General features: G+C 42.0%; 1 protein-coding gene across 6 annotated transcripts in view; it reads left to right on the top strand.

Annotated features, from left to right (window-relative positions):
• MTMR1 (myotubularin related protein 1) overlaps positions 1–22,271 on the top strand; it is a 60,969-nt gene that overhangs the window by 13,857 nt on the left and 24,841 nt on the right. For 2 of the 6 annotated variants that reach the window (XM_005227600.5, XM_059883518.1), the window contains exons 3-11: positions 3,512–3,535; positions 4,160–4,186; positions 9,503–9,578; positions 11,988–12,082; positions 12,475–12,582; positions 17,038–17,139; positions 17,457–17,540; positions 18,385–18,534; positions 19,962–20,150. In XM_005227600.5, coding sequence (XP_005227657.1) covers positions 3,512–3,535; positions 4,160–4,186; positions 9,503–9,578; positions 11,988–12,082; positions 12,475–12,582; positions 17,038–17,139; positions 17,457–17,540; positions 18,385–18,534; positions 19,962–20,150 — 855 coding nt within the window. Of the gene's footprint in view, positions 1–3,511; positions 3,536–4,159; positions 4,187–5,680; positions 5,732–9,502; positions 9,579–11,987; positions 12,083–12,474; positions 12,583–17,037; positions 17,140–17,456; positions 17,541–18,384; positions 18,535–19,961; positions 20,151–22,271 lie in introns of all 6 variants that reach the window. The other 4 variants (NM_001206067.1, XM_005227604.5, XM_005227602.5 and 1 more) reach the window with 3 other exon arrangements.

A 22,271-nucleotide genomic window follows, 5' to 3' on the forward strand; every position in this document is an offset into this window, starting at 1 on the left:
ATGGAGGAAAGAGACTCAAAAAAAAATACAGTACAAGTTGAACTGTGGTCAGTGTTGCAATAGACAAGGAAACAAGGTGTGGTGGGAGGAGCCAGACAGGCAGAACAGGGCATTCTGGGCATGAGCCTTGAGGCCCTTGGTCAGCCAACTCAGAAAGGGAACAGGTTTAGGTGGGGCTGTGTAGAGATGAAGAGCATCATACTGACAACAGTCAGCTTAGGTTGGAATCCCCACCCACTTAGAACACTTGTGACACCAGATGTGTGGGTTTGTTCCCACACTGGCAAATTCTCCCACACCAGATGAGTGTTCTACAATTCAATTCGGTTGTGATACTCACTGGAGTTAGTGCAGACCCCACAGGTTAAGGGCTTAGTCCACAGAACTTCTCACTTCAGTTTTCTAGTTTCAGGTAGTGGGTTCCCAGGTTACCTGGAACTTCTGCTTGGCTTGGCTACAAATTGGGGGGCGCCCACAACTCCCTCCCTGAGTTCGATCATTTGCTAGAACAACTGACAGAACCCAGGTAAACAGGTTTACCAGTTCCTTATAGGATAAATGATGTAAAAAATGATACAGCTTGTGCAGCTGCCTGAGGTCTTGAGGGCCATCAGCGCTGGTTGCAGGATTTGACTTCTGAGCTGTGCTTTAACCATTGTGCTGATTGCTGCCCCCCACCCCCACACCGAGTTTTCTGAACTCTTCCAAGGAAGCTTAAGTGGCTCCTCGGGTTTGGGGACTGGACAGGACCTCACAGCCATTCGTAGACTCCTCTCCTTTTGTACGTGTAGAAACTGAGGCTGGGTGCGGGCACGCAGAGAGAGGCTCCAGGCCTCCTGACTTCAAACCACTGGTCTCTACCTTTGATCAGAATCACATTCACATGTAAGGCCCAGGGATGCTGCTTGTAGTGCTGTTTTTTAGTTGTCAATTGTTACTATCTCTTTATAGACAAAACATTACAAAATTAATTGCAGTCTCAGAGCAAATGTGAAAATAAACATGCTGGAGTGGAGGTTTGGAGGGAGCAAGGAGAAGCGAGGGAAGAGGTCATACTGTTGCTTTCTTCACCCACCCTGGAGGGAGTTAAGAGGGAGTGGAAGTACATTGGATGGCTTTAGTTCCTGTGCATTAATTACACCGCACCACACTGAGGTGGTGTAGCAGACTATCTGGGTATAAGTACTTGCTCTACACCTTGAACTTGGCCAGATTACTTAACTGTTCCTTGGGTTTCTCATCAGAAAATGGGGCCCATGATAGTTTTTATCTCACAAGGTTGTTCCGAGAATAAAATGTTAGTACGTACAAGGTTCCTAGAAGAATGGCTGCCACCGAAAAATCATTTCATGATTTTTTTTTTAATGATGCAGCTGCTGCAGAAGGACAATAAAAGGACTAGAAATTACAATTTCAATCAGCAGATTGGGAAGAGGGAGGGAGTAGTGTGAGAAAACATGTTTCCTCATCTAGCTAGGTTACTAGCTACTGTTTGAAACTAACAAGTCAAGAAGTAGTGGTATCATTTACACATTATATAATGAAACTTTCCAAACTCTTCCACGATTTAATAATTTATGTTCAGTTTTTGTCATCATTTAAAAATTCTGGTAATATGATTTATGTTATAGTCGGATAATATACAAATGTATATAGATCTTAAGTTGCATGCCAACTCTCTACCTAAAAAATGTTCTTACCTTCAAGGAAATTTTTATGATTTATATAGCAAAGCAAATTTGGAACTTAACTTACACACACACATGAAACTATTACCTTTTATGAATTTTCACCTTATATAATGATTTTAATAAAAAATTCATATGTGTTCTAGGAACGTGCTAGTCACAATGCTCACTTTATCTCGTAAGTCATGATACTCCCTATCCCTATATCTCATTGAAATAAATAATACCTCAGTCTTTTAGACATTTGTGCCTCATCACTGAACTCCTCTGTTGTTTCTAATTATAAATACTAAAACTTTAAGTATTAAGTAATACATCATTTTCATGGTATGCTGTGTATGTATGTGTGAAATGTACTGCTGGAATTTAATGCAATTTTAGTTATGCTTCTGAAATAGATGAATAAATATTAACTAAGTGAAAAAAGAAGTAGTGATGTAACCATATTTATGGTTATGGAGGCATAATTTAAAAAATTCTCATTAAATGTGATTATCACTGACAAATGAAGCTGGGGAGGGGAGCCTCTCTATTTTGACTTTTTATTACCATGGATGTCCCATTTTGAGTTTTTTCAAAATTAATATAAGCGTGCATATTATGTATTTTGTACTAACTTTTCTGTTGTAATTAACAAATGATAAATGTCACATATTTAAAGTATACAGATTGATGAGTTTTTGATAGGTGCCCCCTTGTGGCACTATCACCACAATTAAGATAAACATATTCATCACCACCACCTCCTCAAAAAAAGGGGCAGATTTCAGCTTAGCCTAAATAGTCTATATTTAGGAATTTCTGGGCTTTAATTCCCTTTGAGCTATAACATCCCTTAGTTCCGACACCTTTTTTACTTCAAAGAGTATTTTCTTTTAATAGTGATACAATGATGTTTTCTGAAGTGTGTCCTCATATTCACGTGATCCTCTTATCTATCCTGAGTAAAACCTGTGAAGCTAATAAGAACCTCCAGTGATTTTTTTTTTTTTAAATGATGTTTTCCATAGAACCTCTGGCATTCTATTGTATGTAATGATGATCGGATTTCAGAGTTGAGAGTGAGGAACAGATGATTCAAGCCTTCCTCAGACTGTTAGCACTGTTTGCTTTTCAAAAGTTCCATTGGTTCTCTGGGCCGTTTCCCGAATGCTCCTGCTGCACGTTTCCATGTGCAGCAATCGGGGCTGGGCTAACGTGAGAGAGGCAACTTCTACCTCTGGGGCGGCCACATCAGGGGGTTTATTTCTGGAGTCCCAAGTGCAAATTGGAAATAGAATTCCTATAGAAACCAGATTAAGATTGTGCTTAACTAGGCTTTGTGATCCCATTAACACCGTGGCTGAGCTGTGCTCCACGCCAGCTGTGGACGCTTTTGTGGTTTCTTGGTTCGGTTTTGTTTTGTTTCTGTGGGATGATTTGGGAGCAGAACCACCTTTTTATATCATTGTTTCTATGGGGAAAATGTGTTCAGTATTCCAAACAGACACACAAATGAACTTTTCAAACACAGCCTGTTCACACTGTCTTGTAATAGCCCTTGACAGAAGGGGTTTGTATTTAAAATAATGTAGTTTGTCTTAGGCTAAGGGCGATAAGTTTCTCCAAATCATAGACTTGCCTGCAAATTACAAGACAAATGTGTTAGGATTGATTGGATATTGAATGAAACTTAGAGGGCAAACATGTTAGCATCGACCTGCTGGGTTTTATTTGGAGTATTACGATGTTTCTTAGAGCATGGGCTGGCGAACTTAACAGCATCTTTCACAGGTCAATAGTGATGTGTCCATGATGATGATGTTCTGTGTTTTAACTGACAGGTTTTCAGGAGGCCTGATATAAGGGTAAGGATATTTGGTTTTCAGCACATGGGCCTCCGCCTTGTGTGTCTCTGTGCTTTATCGGACACTTAGTCTATTTAGTATTCTTTGCCTTCTCACTGGTTTTATGAGTCACTCAGATCAATTCGCTCTGCTGTGTCATAGCTTTCAGTGTTCACTAGAAATGCTTTATTTGTTATGATGTTTTCATATGCGAAAAAGCCAATGTGTGTGAGGGCAGGATGCTAAAATTTGTTTCCACTGTGCAGTACTGACTTTTGTTGTGTTACAGGAATTCTGACCAAGTGGGTATTCATGGCATGGGGTTTATAAGTCTAGGCCTATAGAGTCCTGTTCATTTAACCTTGTTCATCACATAATTCATGCTAGAGTATTTATTAACAAGAAAAACAACAAAGTGGTCAGGTGTCCATCCTGAGTAGGCAATCTAAGATTTCAAGTCTTGATTACAAGATCAAGTAAGATTTCATGTTTGCATGCTGAATCCCAAAAGCAGAAGTGCTAATCTTGAAGATGAATTTAGCAAAATCAGCCCCATTTAGTATTTCTTAAAATACAGACGTAGCTGTTATAGCTAGTGGATTATAGTTTATATTTTCCTCATGATTTTCCTTCCCTTTATTTCAGAATATTCATAAAGCAAGACAAAGATTGGTAATGTGCATGCATTTAAACCTGAGTATCAGATGTTGAAAATTAACCTTGTTCCATTAAATGAAAACAATGTGGATTTTGACAGAATCATTTAGTGACTTTAGTTTTAAACTTTTAAAAATAAGCAGGTTAAATCAAATTCTTGGATTCTAGTCGGTTTATCTTTGTTTAATTTTGTTTTCACCATGTTTTCTTTTGCTCATGGGCATCATTTTCTTTCATTGATTCACATTGTTAACTACTAGTGTTTGGCTTTACACTTGCATGGACTTTTAAATGCTATGTGGGTTTTTTTTTTTTTTGGTTGTTGTTTGGTCATTCATTCTTCTGTTTTTAAAAGTTTTATCAAAGAATGATTCCATTTTCTTTGTATTAAAAAAATGGAAATTTCAACAAACTGGCTGTGTTTAACAATTTGTCCTGCTCTGAAGGGTAGCAGTACCGTGTACTAAATTCAACCTGATGATAAAGTATAAAAATATTTTAAGTAGCTATTTTATTTTACTGACAAAAATGAAAGGTGGGGAAGAGTAAATTCTTTTAAAGCTTTGCTACTTATTCACTGATTGCCTTTTAAAGAAATATAGTCCTTGGGATCAAAGTTTCTTGAAGGAAAAATATATTGATGCTAAATTTTAATATTTTCAGCCTCAGAGACTTGATATAACTTTTAAAAGGGGTTATAATTTTGTCATCTTCAATATTCATGCTCATTATACCACAGGCTAAACTAAAAGTCCAAGTTTTTACGGTTTCAAAAACTCATTCTATAAAGAAATTAAGAATAGTAATACATGTAAAGATATTGGAAAATTTAGATAAAGATATGTGATATTTTAGCTATTTTTTGAAGCACGTTGATACTGTAATTAGAAAGATTTAATATGATTTTGAGTCATAAATCACAGTATTTAATTAGCAATAAGCAATAAGTAACAGAGCATTTGTATGTATCTGCATATGTATGACCCCAGCATGTGATATGCACATGTGCATGTGTGGAAATGTTGTTAATTCCAGTGGCATTGACCTCTGGGCAACATAATAGTTCCTTTTAAAAACACATGTCTACGAACCGCCTTTGGATTTTGGCTGGATTTTGGTGGCTGCCTGGTCTCTGTGGTCTGTTTTCTTTTTTATGAGCATGTTATGCATCTGTGATTTTGATTCTTTGCTGTACGCTGCAGTATTGCTTGATTTTAAAAAGACAGTACATTCTGTGTAACCCATGATGTTTGTTGCTTTTCATTTTACACCCCAACACAAACTCAGAGTAGATACTCCATTTTAGGCTGAGGATACTATAGATGGCCTCCATGTTCTTTCCTTAACTCCAAGGGGGAAAATGTTGGGATTTGCAAAACCATGAAAGGTGTGTTACATGCTTACTGTCTCTTTAAGAAAGAACTTCTGTCCTTTCACCTGTCTGTTTGCACGTGTTTCTCTCCCCCCCCCCCCTTGCCTTTTCTTGTCCATGCACCTGGTGCTGTGCAGGAGATTCAGGAAGAACACAATGGCTACCCTTCTGAAGCTGAAGCTGATCAGGTGGCAAGTTGTACATGTTCATCTGTTTGTAGTTACAGACCGTGCATTTAGAAGCCATTTCATACTAGATTTCTAGGCAACCAGCAAATGCTTTTTCCACTACAGTAGCACTCTCCTGTCCAAGTTTGGTAGATTCCATTATGACATTATTTGCAAAAATTGGTTTATCCAACATTTTGTCAACCAGAAATTTGTTCATCTCTGCCTCTCAGTTTTCCCAAGTAGATTTACTGATGGGAATAATGAGCCTCAGTCACAACACGATTCTGTAGCGCCTTCACAAAGACTTAGAGGGGCAGATGCACACACTCAGGGTGCTCCTCAAGGGTGCAGACTTTGCTTTATTCAAATTTGCAAGGTCTGTACCCAGCACAGCACCTAGCATGCTGTAGGTGTTTATGGAATGAGTTCCATGTATTTTGTAGAAGAAAAAAAAAATCATTCATCGAGGTTTCTTCAGTACTTACTCTTTGCTCACTACCTCTGGACTCTGGAGACATTTAATGTAGCAGAGTTTTTCCCAAAGCTTATGTAGAAACTGAGTATATGAAACCTCTAGAGGAGCTGCTCCAGGGAAGCATGGCAAACTCCCAGCGCTCAGCTGTCCCTTTGCCCAGCCCACCCTCCTTTGGTGACCTTGGAAGTACCTTGCAGAGGCCCATTTGAAAACCACTGCTTTCGGCAGGCAACTGTTACAGAAACTATCCACCCAGCAGCCTGGGTTCAAGAGGAGAAGGCAGTGGAGAGCCAGCAAGTTGGTGACCTTATGGGTCACCAGCAGAGGTCTGGGCTAAGATCATCAGAGAGAATTCCTCAACCGGGCAACACTTGGAGCAGAGGCCCCAAGAGGGCTGGGTGTATTCACGAGACATATTTTATCCATAAGAACATTCCTCTTTGATGATGTACATGGGTTGGATAAATCAAGGGTCAAATCATGTCCTGTGCAACTTGGAAGTTGCAGTCAAAGCTTAATATAGCACAAGTGTGCGTCCTATCTCCTAACACCGGCTTTTTAGAGGGAATCTACTGTCCTCACAAAACAATGAGGCTTTAAGATCCATTCTCCTCTCGAATTCCTATGCTAAAGCTGAATGTCTTTCCTGTACACAGTGAACTTTTTATAGGGAGATCTGAAGCAGTGGGATCAATGATTTGTTTTATTCTGATAGTTGCCTTTTCATCATGTACAAAGCACGTCCCAGATTTAACTATTTTTAGTGAGAGGTTTGTCTCTATCCCATCAACACGTTTCATGCCTCATATAAATGCACGAATATTTCACGCCAGATTTAACGTGACTGTTAGAAGAGAAACCTTTGATCCCTAGCCTCTATCTTGAGAGTCTTGTACATTCTCAAAATGGTCCAGTCACTGCTGCCTCCCATCAATGGCATCTTATTAGTTAGTCCTGGGTTGAGGACTTGAAAGTGTGTGAAGTGACTTGCTATAAAGTGAATCAGACTTTCCCCCACCTCTTCCAAATTCAGTTGATTAGAACAGCTTGCTTTAGTAAATATATTTAAAAATAACCTATTCCCATTTATTTTTGAATATCAGTTAACGATTTTAAGTGTATATGATAATATTTAGCCATTAAAATAAGCTTTAAAAGTGTAACATTTGAAGTTATTTAAAACTTGAATATTGATTAAAATTGCTTTCTCACTTTGTAACTATATTATAAAATCAGTCACTAGGTTAGGCAATAAATTAAAGAAAGCAGACTTTCAAAATAAGGCTTCTGTGAAGATTGGTGATTTTTAGTGTTTCTAAAACTGGACATTGAAAAGTATAAATATTGGTTTATGCTTTATTGTGTCAAAGCTGTATTTCCAAAACAGGTATGAGTATAAATGTATCCACAAACATTCTCTGTGTCCCCTTTAACAGTTTTCTGCATCCCTAAAAATGTTGGTTGAGAAGTGTCTTAAAAACCAATCTGGACTAAAAGTTTAAACTGAGTAAAATTGCTTGGAGGTGATGATGAACACTAGGAGGAGGAGGAACTGTGTCATTTTGTGCCCTCCCCAAACAAATATCATTTGATCAACATTTAGCATTGAATTTGCTCTTCATATTTTGACATTTTCCCTTCTTATTTTATAAAATTGGATGAACCTACTATATATAGTGTTTTTAAGTGGTCCTTTAAGACCCTTTATAAAATATATTGAAGTATTCTTATAACTTGGAGAAGGAAATGGCAATCCACTCCAGTACTATTGCCTGGAAAATCCCATGGACAGAGGAGCCTGGTAGGCTACAGTCTCTGGGGTCGCAAAGAGTCGGACACGACTGAGCGACTTCACTTACTTACTCTTATAACTGTGAAAAATAATTATTTTGAATTTTCAATAATTTTGACTAGAATTATAAAAGATACCAGTTTTAGTATTTTGCTTCATAAAATTATGTTGAAAACTTAGGACTATCTACTCTGTTTTCTGCCCAACACTAGTGGCCTCCTGATGTTAACAGGTACTTTTTGGAGAAAGCAGCCCCTGATGGACGAGGTAGGGGAAATGCAGCATACTCTAGCGCCCTCTGGCGGATTCGGCCTGCATTAACATGCTAAAGATTTGTCTCACTAAAAAAAAAAAAAAAAAAAGAACCCAGCTAAACTTGTTTCCTTTAACCCAGCATTTCCCAAACTTTTCCAAATAAGTCCTGTTTGCATCTCTTGGGAATTTAGTGCTCTATGAAACACAGCTTGGGAATTGCTGAGGTTTTGAAAACCTTACTCTTATTCATGACACATTATGTCAGAGATGCCCGGAGAAAGTGATCAGTTTTCTTGGCAGTATCTGACAAGGTGGCAGTACCTTGGAATAGGCACGAAGTTCAGGCTGTGGTCCCTAGATTTGTAGTTCAAGAACACCATTTTCTCAGCTCCCCTGAGTTATCTGGTGCTATCCAACCAGGCTTGCCAGAGACTGGCTCTGTTGGTTCATAGTGCCAATCTGGACATTTAGAAATGTGGGCATGTATCCTTCCAGCCATCCAAGACATCCTTTTCCTGGTGATATTGTAACAGGAAGCCTGAGACCTCTTTAGGAATTTGCTCGGTAAGCGTGGAATCAGCAGTGTGAACTGACTGGGGAGAAAAGCCTGATGAACAACACAGCCTGCTCCACAGGAGTGGATGAAATGCTCTTGTCTGCCAGATGAGGGCGCACTCTCGTGGCCTGTATACACACTGACAAGCATGCTCGCCTGTCCTCCCTCCTGCGCGTTGTGCAGCTGCAGGAAGCTGGGTTGGAGTAGGGAAGCTTTCTTATTTTATAAAATAAGGCTTTATAAAGTAGGGCTTTCCTTAGTAATAGACCCTCCCTGCTTTCTTAAATTAGACTTTGGGGTTTCCCACACACTCTCATAGCTGAGCCATTTCTACAGCTGCTTAAGCATCTGCATCTAATGATTTTATTTGTACTAGTTTCACGCTCAGAAGGTAACCTTTTTTGACCTTACTTCCAAATTCTGGAGGCACCTTGTAATAGCTGTCTGTGTAGTGATTACAGTATCTATCTGTCATGTCAAACCATCTCTGTATTAATGCTTTCTAACTGTGAACTTTAAGTATGTGTAACAATTTGTTCGACTATGCAGCATGGTGTCCTGTGATGCAGAGCTTTGAAATTGTCTTGTAAGGGGAGGGGGGCATACATTTTGCACGCTTCTGTAGCCTCGTAGCAAGAGCACAGAGCACTACCATTCTTCCCAGGTCTACAGATGGAAAGGGAGATTTACTCATGTTTGGTTTCTTGCCAGGCTCTAAGGGATGGAAATAAGCTGGCACAGATGGAAGAAGCGCCACTTTTACCAGGAGAATCAATCAAGGCCATTGGTAAGTTTAACGAGTACATTTTGCTTATGGAGATCCGTAAAATGACATGGCACATTACTCGTAAGCACAGGTGATGTATGTGCTGGAGATCAGCCAGATCCATTTAATTTGGGGACAAATGGATGAGACCTTGTCCTTCTTCATGTCATCATGACCCTAAGAGACAAGGGCCTATAGAGGATCCCTTGAAGCTCCAAGCGAGTCTTGGGTGGCAGTACCAACTTTGCCCCATGAACTGAGGCAGGTGAGACTCTCACGGTGATGTCAATTTGATGATTTGTTGGAAGCCTTCACTAGAAGGAAAAGGTCCTGAAGGATGATCCACATCATACTTTCAATGGCAATTTAGAGAACTTGGCAAAGAAATTTTAGTGGCTTTTAAGAGTCCAGAAAGTACAATTTTAGTGCAGGAAAAGGGCATGTGTGCCCACCCTGGTTTATAAGGGCAGAGGCCTGCAGTGGATGGCTAGGCATTTCAGCTGGCAGTCCACTGTGCCAGGCTGGGTGGGAGGGCAGCCAGCTGGGACCACTTCACCTCACGATTGCCAGGGTTAGGGTTGACAGCCTGGTTTGTGAGGCTCGGTGTCGCCTTCTTCCCTCCTGGCTCCCTCCCAAAGGCACGTGGCCAGTCCTGGAGCATGGTCATGTTGTGTTTGAGTAGCTGGGCTCTCCTGCCAGGACCTTCACACACATTATTCCTCTGTGATAGCCTACTCTTGGCTCTGGGCTCTGTTCATCCCAACCTGAGTTTTGAAACGGTTTCTCTCTTGGGCTTCAGGAACTTCATCCACTCCTGGTGCTCCACCGGCCTCTCTGGCCTTTCGTCCTCTGGGAGCGTTTCTAGCCCTGCATCTGTGTTGTTTTGGGAATGATGGGACTAAAATGCAGAGTTAATTCTGTTATGCCTCTCCTACTCCAGACAAACAGACTACACAGATTTAAAGTGAATGTGAAGAGTTTTGACACGTTTATACACCTGGGAAAGCACCATCACAGTCAAGATAATGAACATACTTATTACCTCCCAGAAGTTTCCTTAGGGCCCTTTATAATCCCTCTCACCCATGCCTTCTTCCCCTTTCCCAAGCTCTAGAGGGTTGTTGATATTTTCTAGAGTTTTATAGAAATGGCATCATTGAGTATGTCTTTATGTCTGCTTATCTCATTCTGCTTAATTATTGTGATATTCACCCATATTGTGAGTGCTGTGGTCAGCAGTCATTCCTTTTCATTGCTGAGTCGTATTCCATTGTGTGGATACATCACAGCGTGCTGATCTGTTCACCTATTGACAGACACTTGGGTTGTTTCTGTTGTTTGGCTATTACAAATAATACTGCCATGAACTCTGATGAACAGGTCATCTCTGGCCTCGTGTCCCATCGTCCTCATGCACCCTTGGACCCAGCCACACTAACTAACCTCTGGCAACTTGTTGACCTCTCCTCCCTTCCCCTTCCCCAGCCTCCCTGCTGAATTAAGTCATTCCTTTACTGACCTCTTATCACATCAAGTCCACATGGTTCTGATAGCATTTATCAGGCTCTGTGGTGATTTTCTGTGTAGTATCCCTCAGGGGTTGGTTAGTTACCTGGTGAGTAGTAAGGAATCTTGTCATTTATACCTAGAATCCCAACAATAGAGCCACTCAGTACATAATGAGTTTTATAAAAGTTTAATATAAGTATTTTGAGAATTTGGCTGAATGACAGCTTTAGTGCTGTTATTTATCCCCTCGGATTCATCAGTAACTGTGTCCATTCTTGAGCTTTCAGTGGAATGGTACTTTTAGTGGAATAGCACTTTGGGAACATTGGGAAGATGTGGTATCTTTGTGACTGGTGTGAGCTTCCCAACGTTCATAGGAGTCATATGTGTTGTTGATTTTGATATAAAGGATGTTGATATTGATATAAACATTAAGAAATATGGAAGCTGATGAAGAATTTGAAGCAAAGAACTCTTTCCCCACTTCATTGACATGGTTTTGGTTTTTGCCATCTGTAAAGCAGTTTTTTTGGAGATGCTTCGGGGGACAGTGTTTAGCTTTAGTTAGTTTTCATTAGTAGTGATTTATGAAATGTAGCCCAGGATCTTCAGAGTTTAATTAATATGTTTTTGAATGTGATTAATTTATCACTCAGGGAAAATGTGAACTCTTTGGAAAGAAATGACAAAATGTAACTTATTATGAGGCTCTTTACTTAAAACCTCATTAAGTAGCAAATCAGACTTTTGTTTTAAAAATGGAATTTTGTTAGAAGATTATCCATCTATGCCTTTGTTTAAGGTAATGAAAAAATTTAATTTCCTAGAAAACTAGAATCACATATTTGTGGAAACTCATGTTAAGATTTATTGAAACACAAGCCAATGGCACTAGATGCTATTTTGGGTTTTTTCTTTCAGTGAAAGATGTCATGTATATCTGCCCATTTGTGGGAGCAGTGACTGGCACGCTGACAGTGACGGACTTTAAGATGTACTTCAAGAATGTAGAGAGAGTGAGTATTTAAAAATCAGTTTTATTTTTTACAATGCTGCAGAAGAAAGCACATAATGAAGATAGTAAAAAGTATCCTGAAATCTTACCACTCTGAGAGGAACTGAGAGTCAGTTTTAAAATGTGCCCATTTTAAGATGTGCAAGCAGATTTTGTATGTTGGGGAAAAAAAGGCCATTAAAGTAACACTTTCACGGGGGTGGGGGGTGGGGTTTAATTATACTCTTGACATCTACATCACCAAGCAGGTGATAAACCAGACCTTAGTGTCTTAGCCAGAACCGAGACGAAAATCAAAGTAATAAGCAAACATGTTTTTAGCCAGTGAAGACTTGAATTGGAAAACTCTGTTGACTGACACTGATTGGCATTCATGTTCATCTGTGAACCCAGGACCCACATTTCGTCCTCGAAGTCCCCCTGGGAGTGATCAGCAGAGTTGAGAAGATTGGAGCACAAAGCCATGGAGACAACTCTTGTGGCATAGAGATTGTGTGCAAGGTACTGTGCAGACGGAGAGAAACTGAGATGGGGCGGCCAGCTGGAACATCCTTGGGCTCTTGGATAGTAAGAATAATTTGGACGTTAGTCGCTCAGATGTCTTCAGGACACAAACCTCTTCAACCTTTCATCAACCAATTCAGACCATTATATAAGCTGTTGAAGTAAACTGCGTCTTTTTTTTAATTTTTATTTTATTTTTAAACTTTACAATATTGTATTAGTTTTGCCAAATATCAATATGAATCCCCCACAGGTATACCCGCGTTCCCCATCCTGAACCCTCCTCCCTCCTCCCTCCCCTACCCTCCCTCTGGGTCGTCCCAGTGCACCAGCCCCAAGCATCCAGTACTGTGCATCGAACCTGGACTGGTGACTCGTTTCATACATGATATTATACATGTTTCAATGCTATTCTCCCAAATCTCCCCACCCTCTCCCTCTCCCTCTCCCACAGAGTCCATAAGACTGATCTATACATCGGTGTCTCTTTTGCTGTCTCGTACACAGGGTTATTGTTACCATCTTTCTAAATTCCATATATATGTGTTAGTATACTGTACTGGTGTTTTTCTTTCTGGCTTACTTCACTCTGTATAATAAGTTCCAGTTTCATCCATCTCATTAGAACTGATTCAAATGTATTCTTTTTAATGGCTGAGTAATACTCCATTGTGTATATGTACCACAGCTTTCTTATCCACTCATCTGCTGATGGACATCTAGGTTGCTTCCATGTCCTGGCTATTATAAACAGTGCTGCGATGAACATTGGGGTACACGTGTCTCTTTCCATTCTGGTTTCCTCAGTGTGTATGCCCAGCAGTGGGATTGCTGGATCATAAGGCAGTTCTATTTCCAGTTTTTTAAGGAATCTCCACACTGTTCTCCATAGTGGCTGTACTAGTTTGCATTCCCACCAACAGTGTAAGAGAGTTCCCTTTTCTCCACACCCTCTCCAGCATTTATTGCTTGTAGACTTTTGGATCGCAGCCATTCTGACTGGCGTGAAATGGTACCTCATAGTGGTTTTGATTTGCATTTCTCTGATAATGAGTGATATTGAGCATCTTTTCATGTGTTTGTGAGCCATCTGTATGTCTTCTTTGGAGAAATGTCTATTTAGTTCTTTGGCCCATTTTTTGATTGGGTTATTTATTTTACAAGCAACTCCTACAGCTCAACTCCAGAAAAATAAACTGCTTCTTTTCTGTTGAAGTGTTCCAGTTAACATGGACCTGTAACCTAGGTGGTGACATGATTTGTTACATTTCAGAGAAATCCAGTGGAAAGCAGAGATCAGTATTTTTTTTTTGCAATTTGTCATTATAAGACTAGTTTTCAGTCAGAGACTTCCTAAAGGGACAGTGGGCATGTGTGTGCTCAGTTGCTCAGTCATGTCCTACTCTTTGCGACCCCATGGACTGTATCTCGCCAGGCTCCTCTGTCCATGGGATTTTCCAGGCAACAATACTGGAATGGGTTGCCAGTTCCTCCTCCAGGGGATCTTCCTGACCCAGGGACCAAACCCGCATCTCCTGTGTCTCCTTCATTGGCAGGTGGATTCTTTACTACTGAGCTACCCAGGAATCCCTAAAGGGACAACAATATTCATAAATTCTGTGCTTAAAAACACAGTTGAGTTTCTTGTTGGAATTTGTACCTGAGCCATGCTTAATTTTGATTTTGTCCTTTTCCTCCAATGGATTAAGTAAAATTTGTGTGACAGCTTTGGTGAGGACTAATCATTAAAGATGAACATGAATTTGAGCCAACTCTTGGTGATGGAGGACAGAGGAGCCTGGCATGCTGCAGTCCATGGGGTTGCAAAGAGTAGGATACAACTGAGCAAATGAGCAACTGAACAACGACAAAGTCATTTAAGAAACATCTTAACTTATACTTTGTTCCAATGACTTTGCCTTGTGGAATACAGTTCACTAACAACCTCACCTAAAATACCAGGCAAGAGATCCTGCCTGCAGCACCATCCAGGTCCCTTCCCACTTTGGGGTTTGGATTAGATTCCTGCCAGTCTGTCTGCCTCCATCATATCTCTGAATGAAGCTCTTGCTGGTTGGCCCTAGACTGCAGTTGAGCCCATGTTTTCAAATAAGCCTTTACTATGCCGGCTCAGAAATCTGCTGGCTTCGTAGCATCCCTCGAGCAACACGTGGCTGTCCTCTCCTTGGGTCCATGGTGGCAGTCCTGATTCTCCAGGATTCTCCGCAGGCAGAGCAGTGGGAATCCTTTGCAGAACTTAAAGCCGAGGGTGGGGTAGGTGAGTCAATTCTGTAATTGTGGAACAGGTCATTTCCCTACTGAGAACTCTTCAGTAGCTGCCCGTTACCCTTGGGCTAGAGGGAAAACACGGAGAACCCGTGGTGTGAACGGGCTTGCTTTCCTTGGCAGCTCCCACTCCAGCCCGCCTCCCCTTGTTCTTGCCATCCCATTCCTATAGTTGCTCCCACCCGCCTTGGACCCCGCCAACCCTTGCCACACTCAGACTCCTGGGGCTTCACACATGCTCTGTCTTTGCTGGCAATGCCTTTGCCTCTGAGCTGCTGCTGCTGCTAAGTCGCTTCAGTCGTGTCTGACTCTGTGCGACCCCATAGACGGCAGCCCACCAGGCTCCCCCGTCCCTGGGAATCTCCAGGCAGGAACACTGGAGTGGGTTGCCATTTCCTTCTCCAATGCATGAAAGTGAAAAGGGAAATTGAAGTTGCTCAGTCGTGTTTGACTCTTCGCGACTCCATGGACTGCAGCCTACCAGGCTCCTCCATCCATGGGATTTTCCAGGCAAGAGTACTGGAGTGGGGTGCCATAGCCTTCTCCCTCTGAGCTGAGCAATCCTAAATAGTAAGTCAGCTCAGTCAGCAACTGGGGAGCACGTGTGTAGCCAGAGTAGCTTGGCGGGATGGCACAGCAGGAAGTTATGTCACTTAGGCAGGTGTCCTGTAGCTGCTTTCCTACGATATTTGTGTGTGTGTGTGTGGTCAAGGCGAGCCTTTGTGAAAAGCAGTTTTAAAATGTTCTTCAGTGTAGAATTGCCAGGACCATGCTTAAACAGCTGATATGCAATTCAAAAAGTACAAAAACTGTGTAGCAAAAAGTGTTTCTCTCCAGCCACCCTGATCCACTCTGCAGGCACCCACTGGCACTGGTTTCCATAGATGGCCTCTGCATACAAGCCTGTGTCTGAAAATGTGAATGGTCGTGTGTTACACTCATTGTTCTGCACCTTTCTTACCCCCCTCAACTATTATCTTGGAATTCCTTGCTAGCAGTACCTAATGAGCCACTTTTTGTTTTCATTAGCTCTGTAGTGTGCCATCAGTGGTACTGTAGTTCATTGACCCAGCCCTTATTTATTGATGGGCATTTAGGTTATTTCCATTCTTTCACTGTTACAAATAATACCACAGCAATACCTTCCTCACTTCCCCAATTGCTTTTGCTTTAATTTGTTTGTGGTCATATTTATTTTTGAATTCCGTGTAAGACTAAAGAATGAGATTCTTGTGTTTTAACGGAGAGTGTAGGCTTAGAAAGGTCAGGGGGTAGTGCTCAAGGCAGTCCTGGGAAGACATTGTACCCTTTGAGCCACCTTGTCGGCCTTGCTTCTGACAACTTCCACTTGGGCTTCAGGCTGACAGGTTGTGTGGCAGGGGGCTTTCAGATACTCATCTTGAGAAGCAACATTGTAATTTCTGTAAGGAAGTCACTGAGAGTCACCGTCTCTACATGACACAGAATCCTTGCTCTGAGTTCAGAGGAGAAACCTCTGTTGCATTTCTATTGATGGATGGTGCGAATTCCATAATTGACTCTTTGAGCAGCTTAAGCCAGAACTGAGTTTATGGCACACCTTTAGCACAGAAGGGCACACCACTTGATGTACCACTTTTATGTATTAACCTTACTCCTGGTTCCATCTGATGAGTTTTCCCCTCTAACACCTCCCCTTTGTTCCATTTTCCTCAATTTATTATCTTGTTGGAGGTGTTTTGTGAATTGCCTTTTGTTAGTTGGAGTAAAATGGAGTCCAGTCACCACTCGGTGTCTACCAGGGACTAGTTACAGGACACCCCCTCGCCAGCAAATACCAACATCTGGAGACATGAATGCCCAAATGTAAAATGGCATCATATTTGTATACAGTCTCTGCACATCCTCCTGTGTACTTTAGACCATCTCTACATCATTTTAAATACCTAGTGCTATGTCAGTGCTATGTAAATAGTTGCTTGACAAATTGTGTGTTTTGGAACTTTTTTCCCCAATGTTTTTAATCCATGCTTGGGTGAATTTGCGGGTATGGAGTGTGCAGATATGGAGGGCCAACTATGTTTTGTGAGAAATGAATAAAAATATTTTGTCTCTTCATACCATGGGGTCTACCTCATAGGTACTCAATACATGTTGAATAAATGAATTTTGCTAATTGTTTGACAGGATATGAGGAACTTGCGACTTGCTTATAAACAGGAAGAACAGAGTAAACTCGGGATATTTGAAAACCTCAACAAACATGCATTTCCTCTTTCCAATGGGCAGGTAAGTACATGGAAATAACCTTCTTTTTGTGTGGGTCTGAATGCCTTCGTGGCAGTCTAAAAATGTCATGTTTAGTTATTCTTTCTTCCAGAGGTTTCCTTTATCTCTTTTCTCTCTGTTGGTAACTAACATTGAGTACTTAAAGTGTGTCAGTTCTGTGTAATGATGAAGAAAACTTCAAATTTGTTGTTTTACAAAATTTTATAGATTAAAGTAGGACTCAATACATTCAGCTCATACCTGAATGAAAAGCTTTAGTAGTGTGCCTGTGACAGCGCAAAGATGCTAACATGTCTATTTTGTGCTTTTGTATCCAGACACTCTTTGCCTTCAACTATAAAGAAAAATTTCCAGTGAATGGATGGAAAGTTTATGATCCAGTATCTGAATATAAAAGACAGGTAAAGTGTGCTGCTTATCAATTGGAAAATAATAGGTTGAGCATCTTTTTCCTAAAAGGGTAGAAATGTAGTGGAGAAGGAACCTTTTACAACAAGTTGTCCATGGGCGTAACTCACCTAGTCTGTCAGTTCTTCAGCTCTGGATGCCCATTCTCCTTGCACCACACCTTCAGCTGTGCCACTGTTTGTTCTTCCTTTTTTCAGAGGGCAAATGGAGTACCAGGATGAGGGGGAGGGGTTACAAAGAAACCAGCCAGATGGTTTTTATTAGATATTCTGATAGTAAGTTGATTAGTAAGGATAAAGCAATGGCTTAAATTAGATTATGAGTAAAAGACGTGGCTATGTCAGTCCGATGGCATTTCTCTGCCTAGAAGTTCTTCAGTGCATTGTTAGTTTGAAGATATTCCAATGAGACATTATTTTCATGACATTTACTCTTGGTCTGCACCTTAGTTTTGGTACAGTGACTTTATATTCCTTTAGACATTTTAAAGAAGTTTCTGTTCCTCTAAAGGACTTCTGTGGGTACTTTTAAAGAACACTATGCTCACTTGTTATAAAAAACATGACAAGAAATACATAGGACTGGAATTCAAGTATATAATTTGCATGTTTTAGTATGTTTGGAAATCATGCTTCATTAGATTTTTTAAAAAATGAATTAGGTAGGCCATGGCTTATATAAAATAAATGTATATTTAATCTTTTAAGCAGTAATGAAAAATGAATTACAAATGGATTTTACTAGAAAATAATTGGATGTGGTTCATGCTTAGTACTTTTGAAAGTGTAAAAATATGGTCCCCACACACACCACCAACTTTCCTCTGACACCTTGCAGGGCTTGCCAAATGAAAGTTGGAAAATATCCAAAGTAAACAGTAATTATGAGCTCTGTGACACCTACCCTGCCATCATTGTTGTGCCAACTAGTGTAAAAGATGATGATCTTTCAAAAGTAGCAGCATTTCGAGCAAAAGGTAGAATCCCGGTAAGTAATAAACAATGTTATTTAGATATGAACATATACTGTATTTGGTCTAATATGGGGAAAAGCAAGTTAGAAAAAAATCTCATGAAGAAAATGGAAAGTAGAAAAAGAAGTCTATAAACCTGAACATATCTTTGATTCTCAAGAACTATCTATATAAGCATTTTGTCTGCCTGCTATGACCCCACCTGCCATGAGTTCATGTTACTAAGTACCAGGGTAACTTCAGTCATGCTTTTAAAACATGGTATATGGATAGCAGAGGGCTAAGCTTGCTAATGTGCTGACAGTTTGTGTCACTGGTGTCACTGAGTCATCCTGGAGAAAATACATTCTTTCTTAGATACTGAGGGGAAGGCTGTACCTGTACTGGGAGGGCCACCATTGCAGAAAGAAATAGTAGCCAACAGGGGGTGAAGTATTTTAAAAGATTTGTTGGTATACAAAAAACCCTGCACATGTTTAGTGGATCCAGTTTGGTGAGTTTGGATATATGTGTACACTGGGGATACATATTAGGGAGGGAACCACAGTTAGGGAGGGAGTGCATGTCTTGAGCCCTGCATGTGCCATGTGGTTGACCCCAAGTGTCTTGGTCACTGGAGGAAAATGGTAGGTTTGGGGACATAGCTTTAGATTTTACAAGAGACTGTTTACTTTGTCCTCATCTGGCCACGTACACCATAGTTGAGATCCAAGTGTTAATTGCCCAAACGTGTCTGACTCTTTGTGACCCCATGGACTATAGCCCACCGGGCTCCTCTGTCCATTGGATTCTCCAGGCAAGAATACTGGAGTGGGTTGCCATGCCCTTCTCCAGGGGATCTTCCCAACTCAGGGATCAAAGCCGGGTCTCTTGCATTGCAGGCAGATTGTTTACCATCTGAGTCACAGCTGAGATTCAAAGGTGTTTTTAAATGAGGAGACAAAATCAGTCGATCAAATAGAAATGGGCTTGGTGTTAGTCACGGTTTGACTTAGTTTCTGTTTTTCTTAGAATCCTAGAATTTTAAACGCAAAGGAAATTTTTTAGAGCTCACTTAGTCAGACTCCTTTCTGCCTAACCCAAACATTGAGTCTCATGGCTACTTTCACACTGTTTCAGGCTGAACCGTCCCTTTTGACAAAAATACTAAAAGCAGGTGTGCTTAAGAACTTGGTGGCTCAGTGCTAAAGAATGTGCCTGCCAATGCAGGAGACGCAGGAGACCTGGGTTCGATCCCTGGGTTGGGAAGATCCCCTAGAGAAGAAAATGGCAACTCACTCTAATATTCTTGCCTGGAGAACTCCATGGACAGAGGAGCCTGGAGGGCTACAGTTCATGGGGTCGCAAAGAGTCAGACATGACTGAGAAACTGAGCATACACACAGGTACATTAGAGCACATCTTGGTTTCCATACTAATACTTGTTGCTTTCAAACACTAGGTGTTGTCATGGATTCATCCAGAAAGTCAGGCAACAATTACCCGTTGCAGCCAGCCGCTTGTGGGTCCCAATGATAAGCGCTGCAAGGAAGATGAGAAGTACCTGCAAACAATAATGGATGCTAATGCACAGGCTCACAAACTCATCATCTTTGATGCCCGGCAAAACAGCGTCGCCGACACAAACAAGGTACTGCAGAAGCTCTTCCTGTGAGCTGTTTCTAAAGCTTCATGCTGTTCAGATAGCCCCGTGAAGGTGGACTCCTGCGGAGCAGCCCACAGTGGGCCTCCTAGATCTCCAGCCCTCGTAAACCTGGTCTTCTCATTGCCCCTCCACAATCCTGTCTGCTGACCCAGAAAGTAAAGACCCAGAAAGAGAATGATCACCTAGAGAATCTAGTAAGCGTTTTAGTGAAAGGATTGTGAGGCCCATGGAAGTCCCTTTAACCTTTGATTACTTGACCAATTCATATCTGGCCTGAAGCTCTGTACGAATGGAGTCAGCTGTGTGAAACAAGGCACCCAGCTCCGTCCTAGCCCACCAGCTGACAGTGTGGGGCTGTGCGGCCCAGCCTCTGATGCCCTCTTTCCAATGGAAAGGCTCTGAGTGGAGTCCTTTCTATTTCCCACAGATGACTGGCTGACAGTGCAGTCCTGCTGGCAGGTCTGTGGCAGTCAGAGTCCTGGCCCTTCCATGAGGAATTTCAGGTATTGGGATGGTGCGGACAGCCCTTACCATCTCATGTTGTTGTCATTCAGCTACTCAGTCGTGTCCGATTCTTTGCGACCCCATGGACTGCAGCATGCCAGACTTCCCTGTGCTTCACCATCTCCCGGAGCTTGCTCAAACTCATGTCCACTGAGACAGTGATGCCATCCAACCATCTCATCCTCTTTTGTTCCCTTCTCCTCTTGCCCTCAATATTTCCCAGCATTAACTCATGCCTACCTGTAAAATGATACTCGGGTAACAAACATGTAATGAGCATGTACTAGGGAGCAGGTGCTGGGGATACTCCAGGGTAGATGAGGCAAGGTGCTCCTTGTAGGCAGAGTTCACTATTCTGGTGGAGCTTGTGCTACTGGGCCAGGCTTCACAGAGGAGGTGGCGTCTGAGGTGGTTTTGGATGATCTGCGGCAAGACACATCTGACATATGCCTGAGCATGTCATTTATGAAAAGGGCAAGAAGGGGAGTGCCTGAGGGCTCCCCTGCTGTGCCCCCCTCAGCAGTGCTTGGAGGTATTTGTTTCTCTTGGCAGCTTGTGGCCCTGCTTTCTTCAGTGATTATTCCATTGTTGCCCATGTCCTCCAAAAAGCCAACCTCCTGCCTCCCCATCTCACTGTCGGGAGGAGCCCTTCCCAAGACTTCAAAGAGCAAACAAGCCATCAGGTGTCCCCTTAACACATGTACTGCTGTGGGCCATACACACAAACTGCCAAGCAGCCCCCACCATGGGCCTTGGGGAAGTGGATGTCCAGCTCACATTGAGGGAGCATAGTGGTCACATGGTTGTTTGTACATGACTGTGAGCAGTCACTGCATCTCTTTAGACTGCAGTCACCTCTCTGAACTGGGAGTAACAGCATACCTCCTCCCTAGACTGCATGTGAAGGTTGTGTGGGTGCCTGTCCCTGAGAACTCATTCAGGTTAACTTCACTACTGAACTTTCAGGTCGTTTTCACTACTGACCCAGAGTAGATGGCTCCATGATCTTGGCTCTCATGACATCTCTTGCCCCAGGACCTCTCTCTCTGCAGCCTGGCCAGCTCAGCCTCCTTCCCTGCTTCCTCTCCTTCTTCCTAATTGGCAGATGGCAGCATGCCTCGAACCCAGTCTGGGTCCTCTTTTCTCCTTTGCCCAATCTCCCTGGGCCATCTCCTCCATTGCCCTGACTCTCAACACTGCCTCTGTGTTGAGTTTGCCCTCCAAGTTTCTCTCCCGCCCTGCTCCCTACTGAGGTCCAAATGGGATTTCCATCCCATCATCTGGTTGGTATCCCCTTTTGGTTGTCTTCCCAGGCAACAAAACCTAAGCATATCCAGACCAGCCTAAGAGGCAGGGTAGTGACAACCCTTGGCTTTGCATTCAGTTACACCTGGAGTTTCCTCCTGGCTCTGCCCCTCCGTGCTTGGTAGAACCCTGAGCAAGTTACCTAACTGCTCCAGAAGCCTCTTCTGTAATGGGGGTGGGGCGGGGTGGGGTGGGTGGGGGTGACGGTGTCTCATGTAGAGGGCTGCATCAGGATGGAAATGGGGTGAGAGGAATGAACAGTGGTATCAGCTACTGAGGCGGGGAAGCTGGGAGAGG

The sequence above is a fragment of the Bos taurus genome, chromosome X (genome assembly GCF_002263795.3).
Source record: "Bos taurus isolate L1 Dominette 01449 registration number 42190680 breed Hereford chromosome X, ARS-UCD2.0, whole genome shotgun sequence".
NCBI lineage: Eukaryota > Metazoa > Chordata > Mammalia > Artiodactyla > Bovidae > Bos > Bos taurus.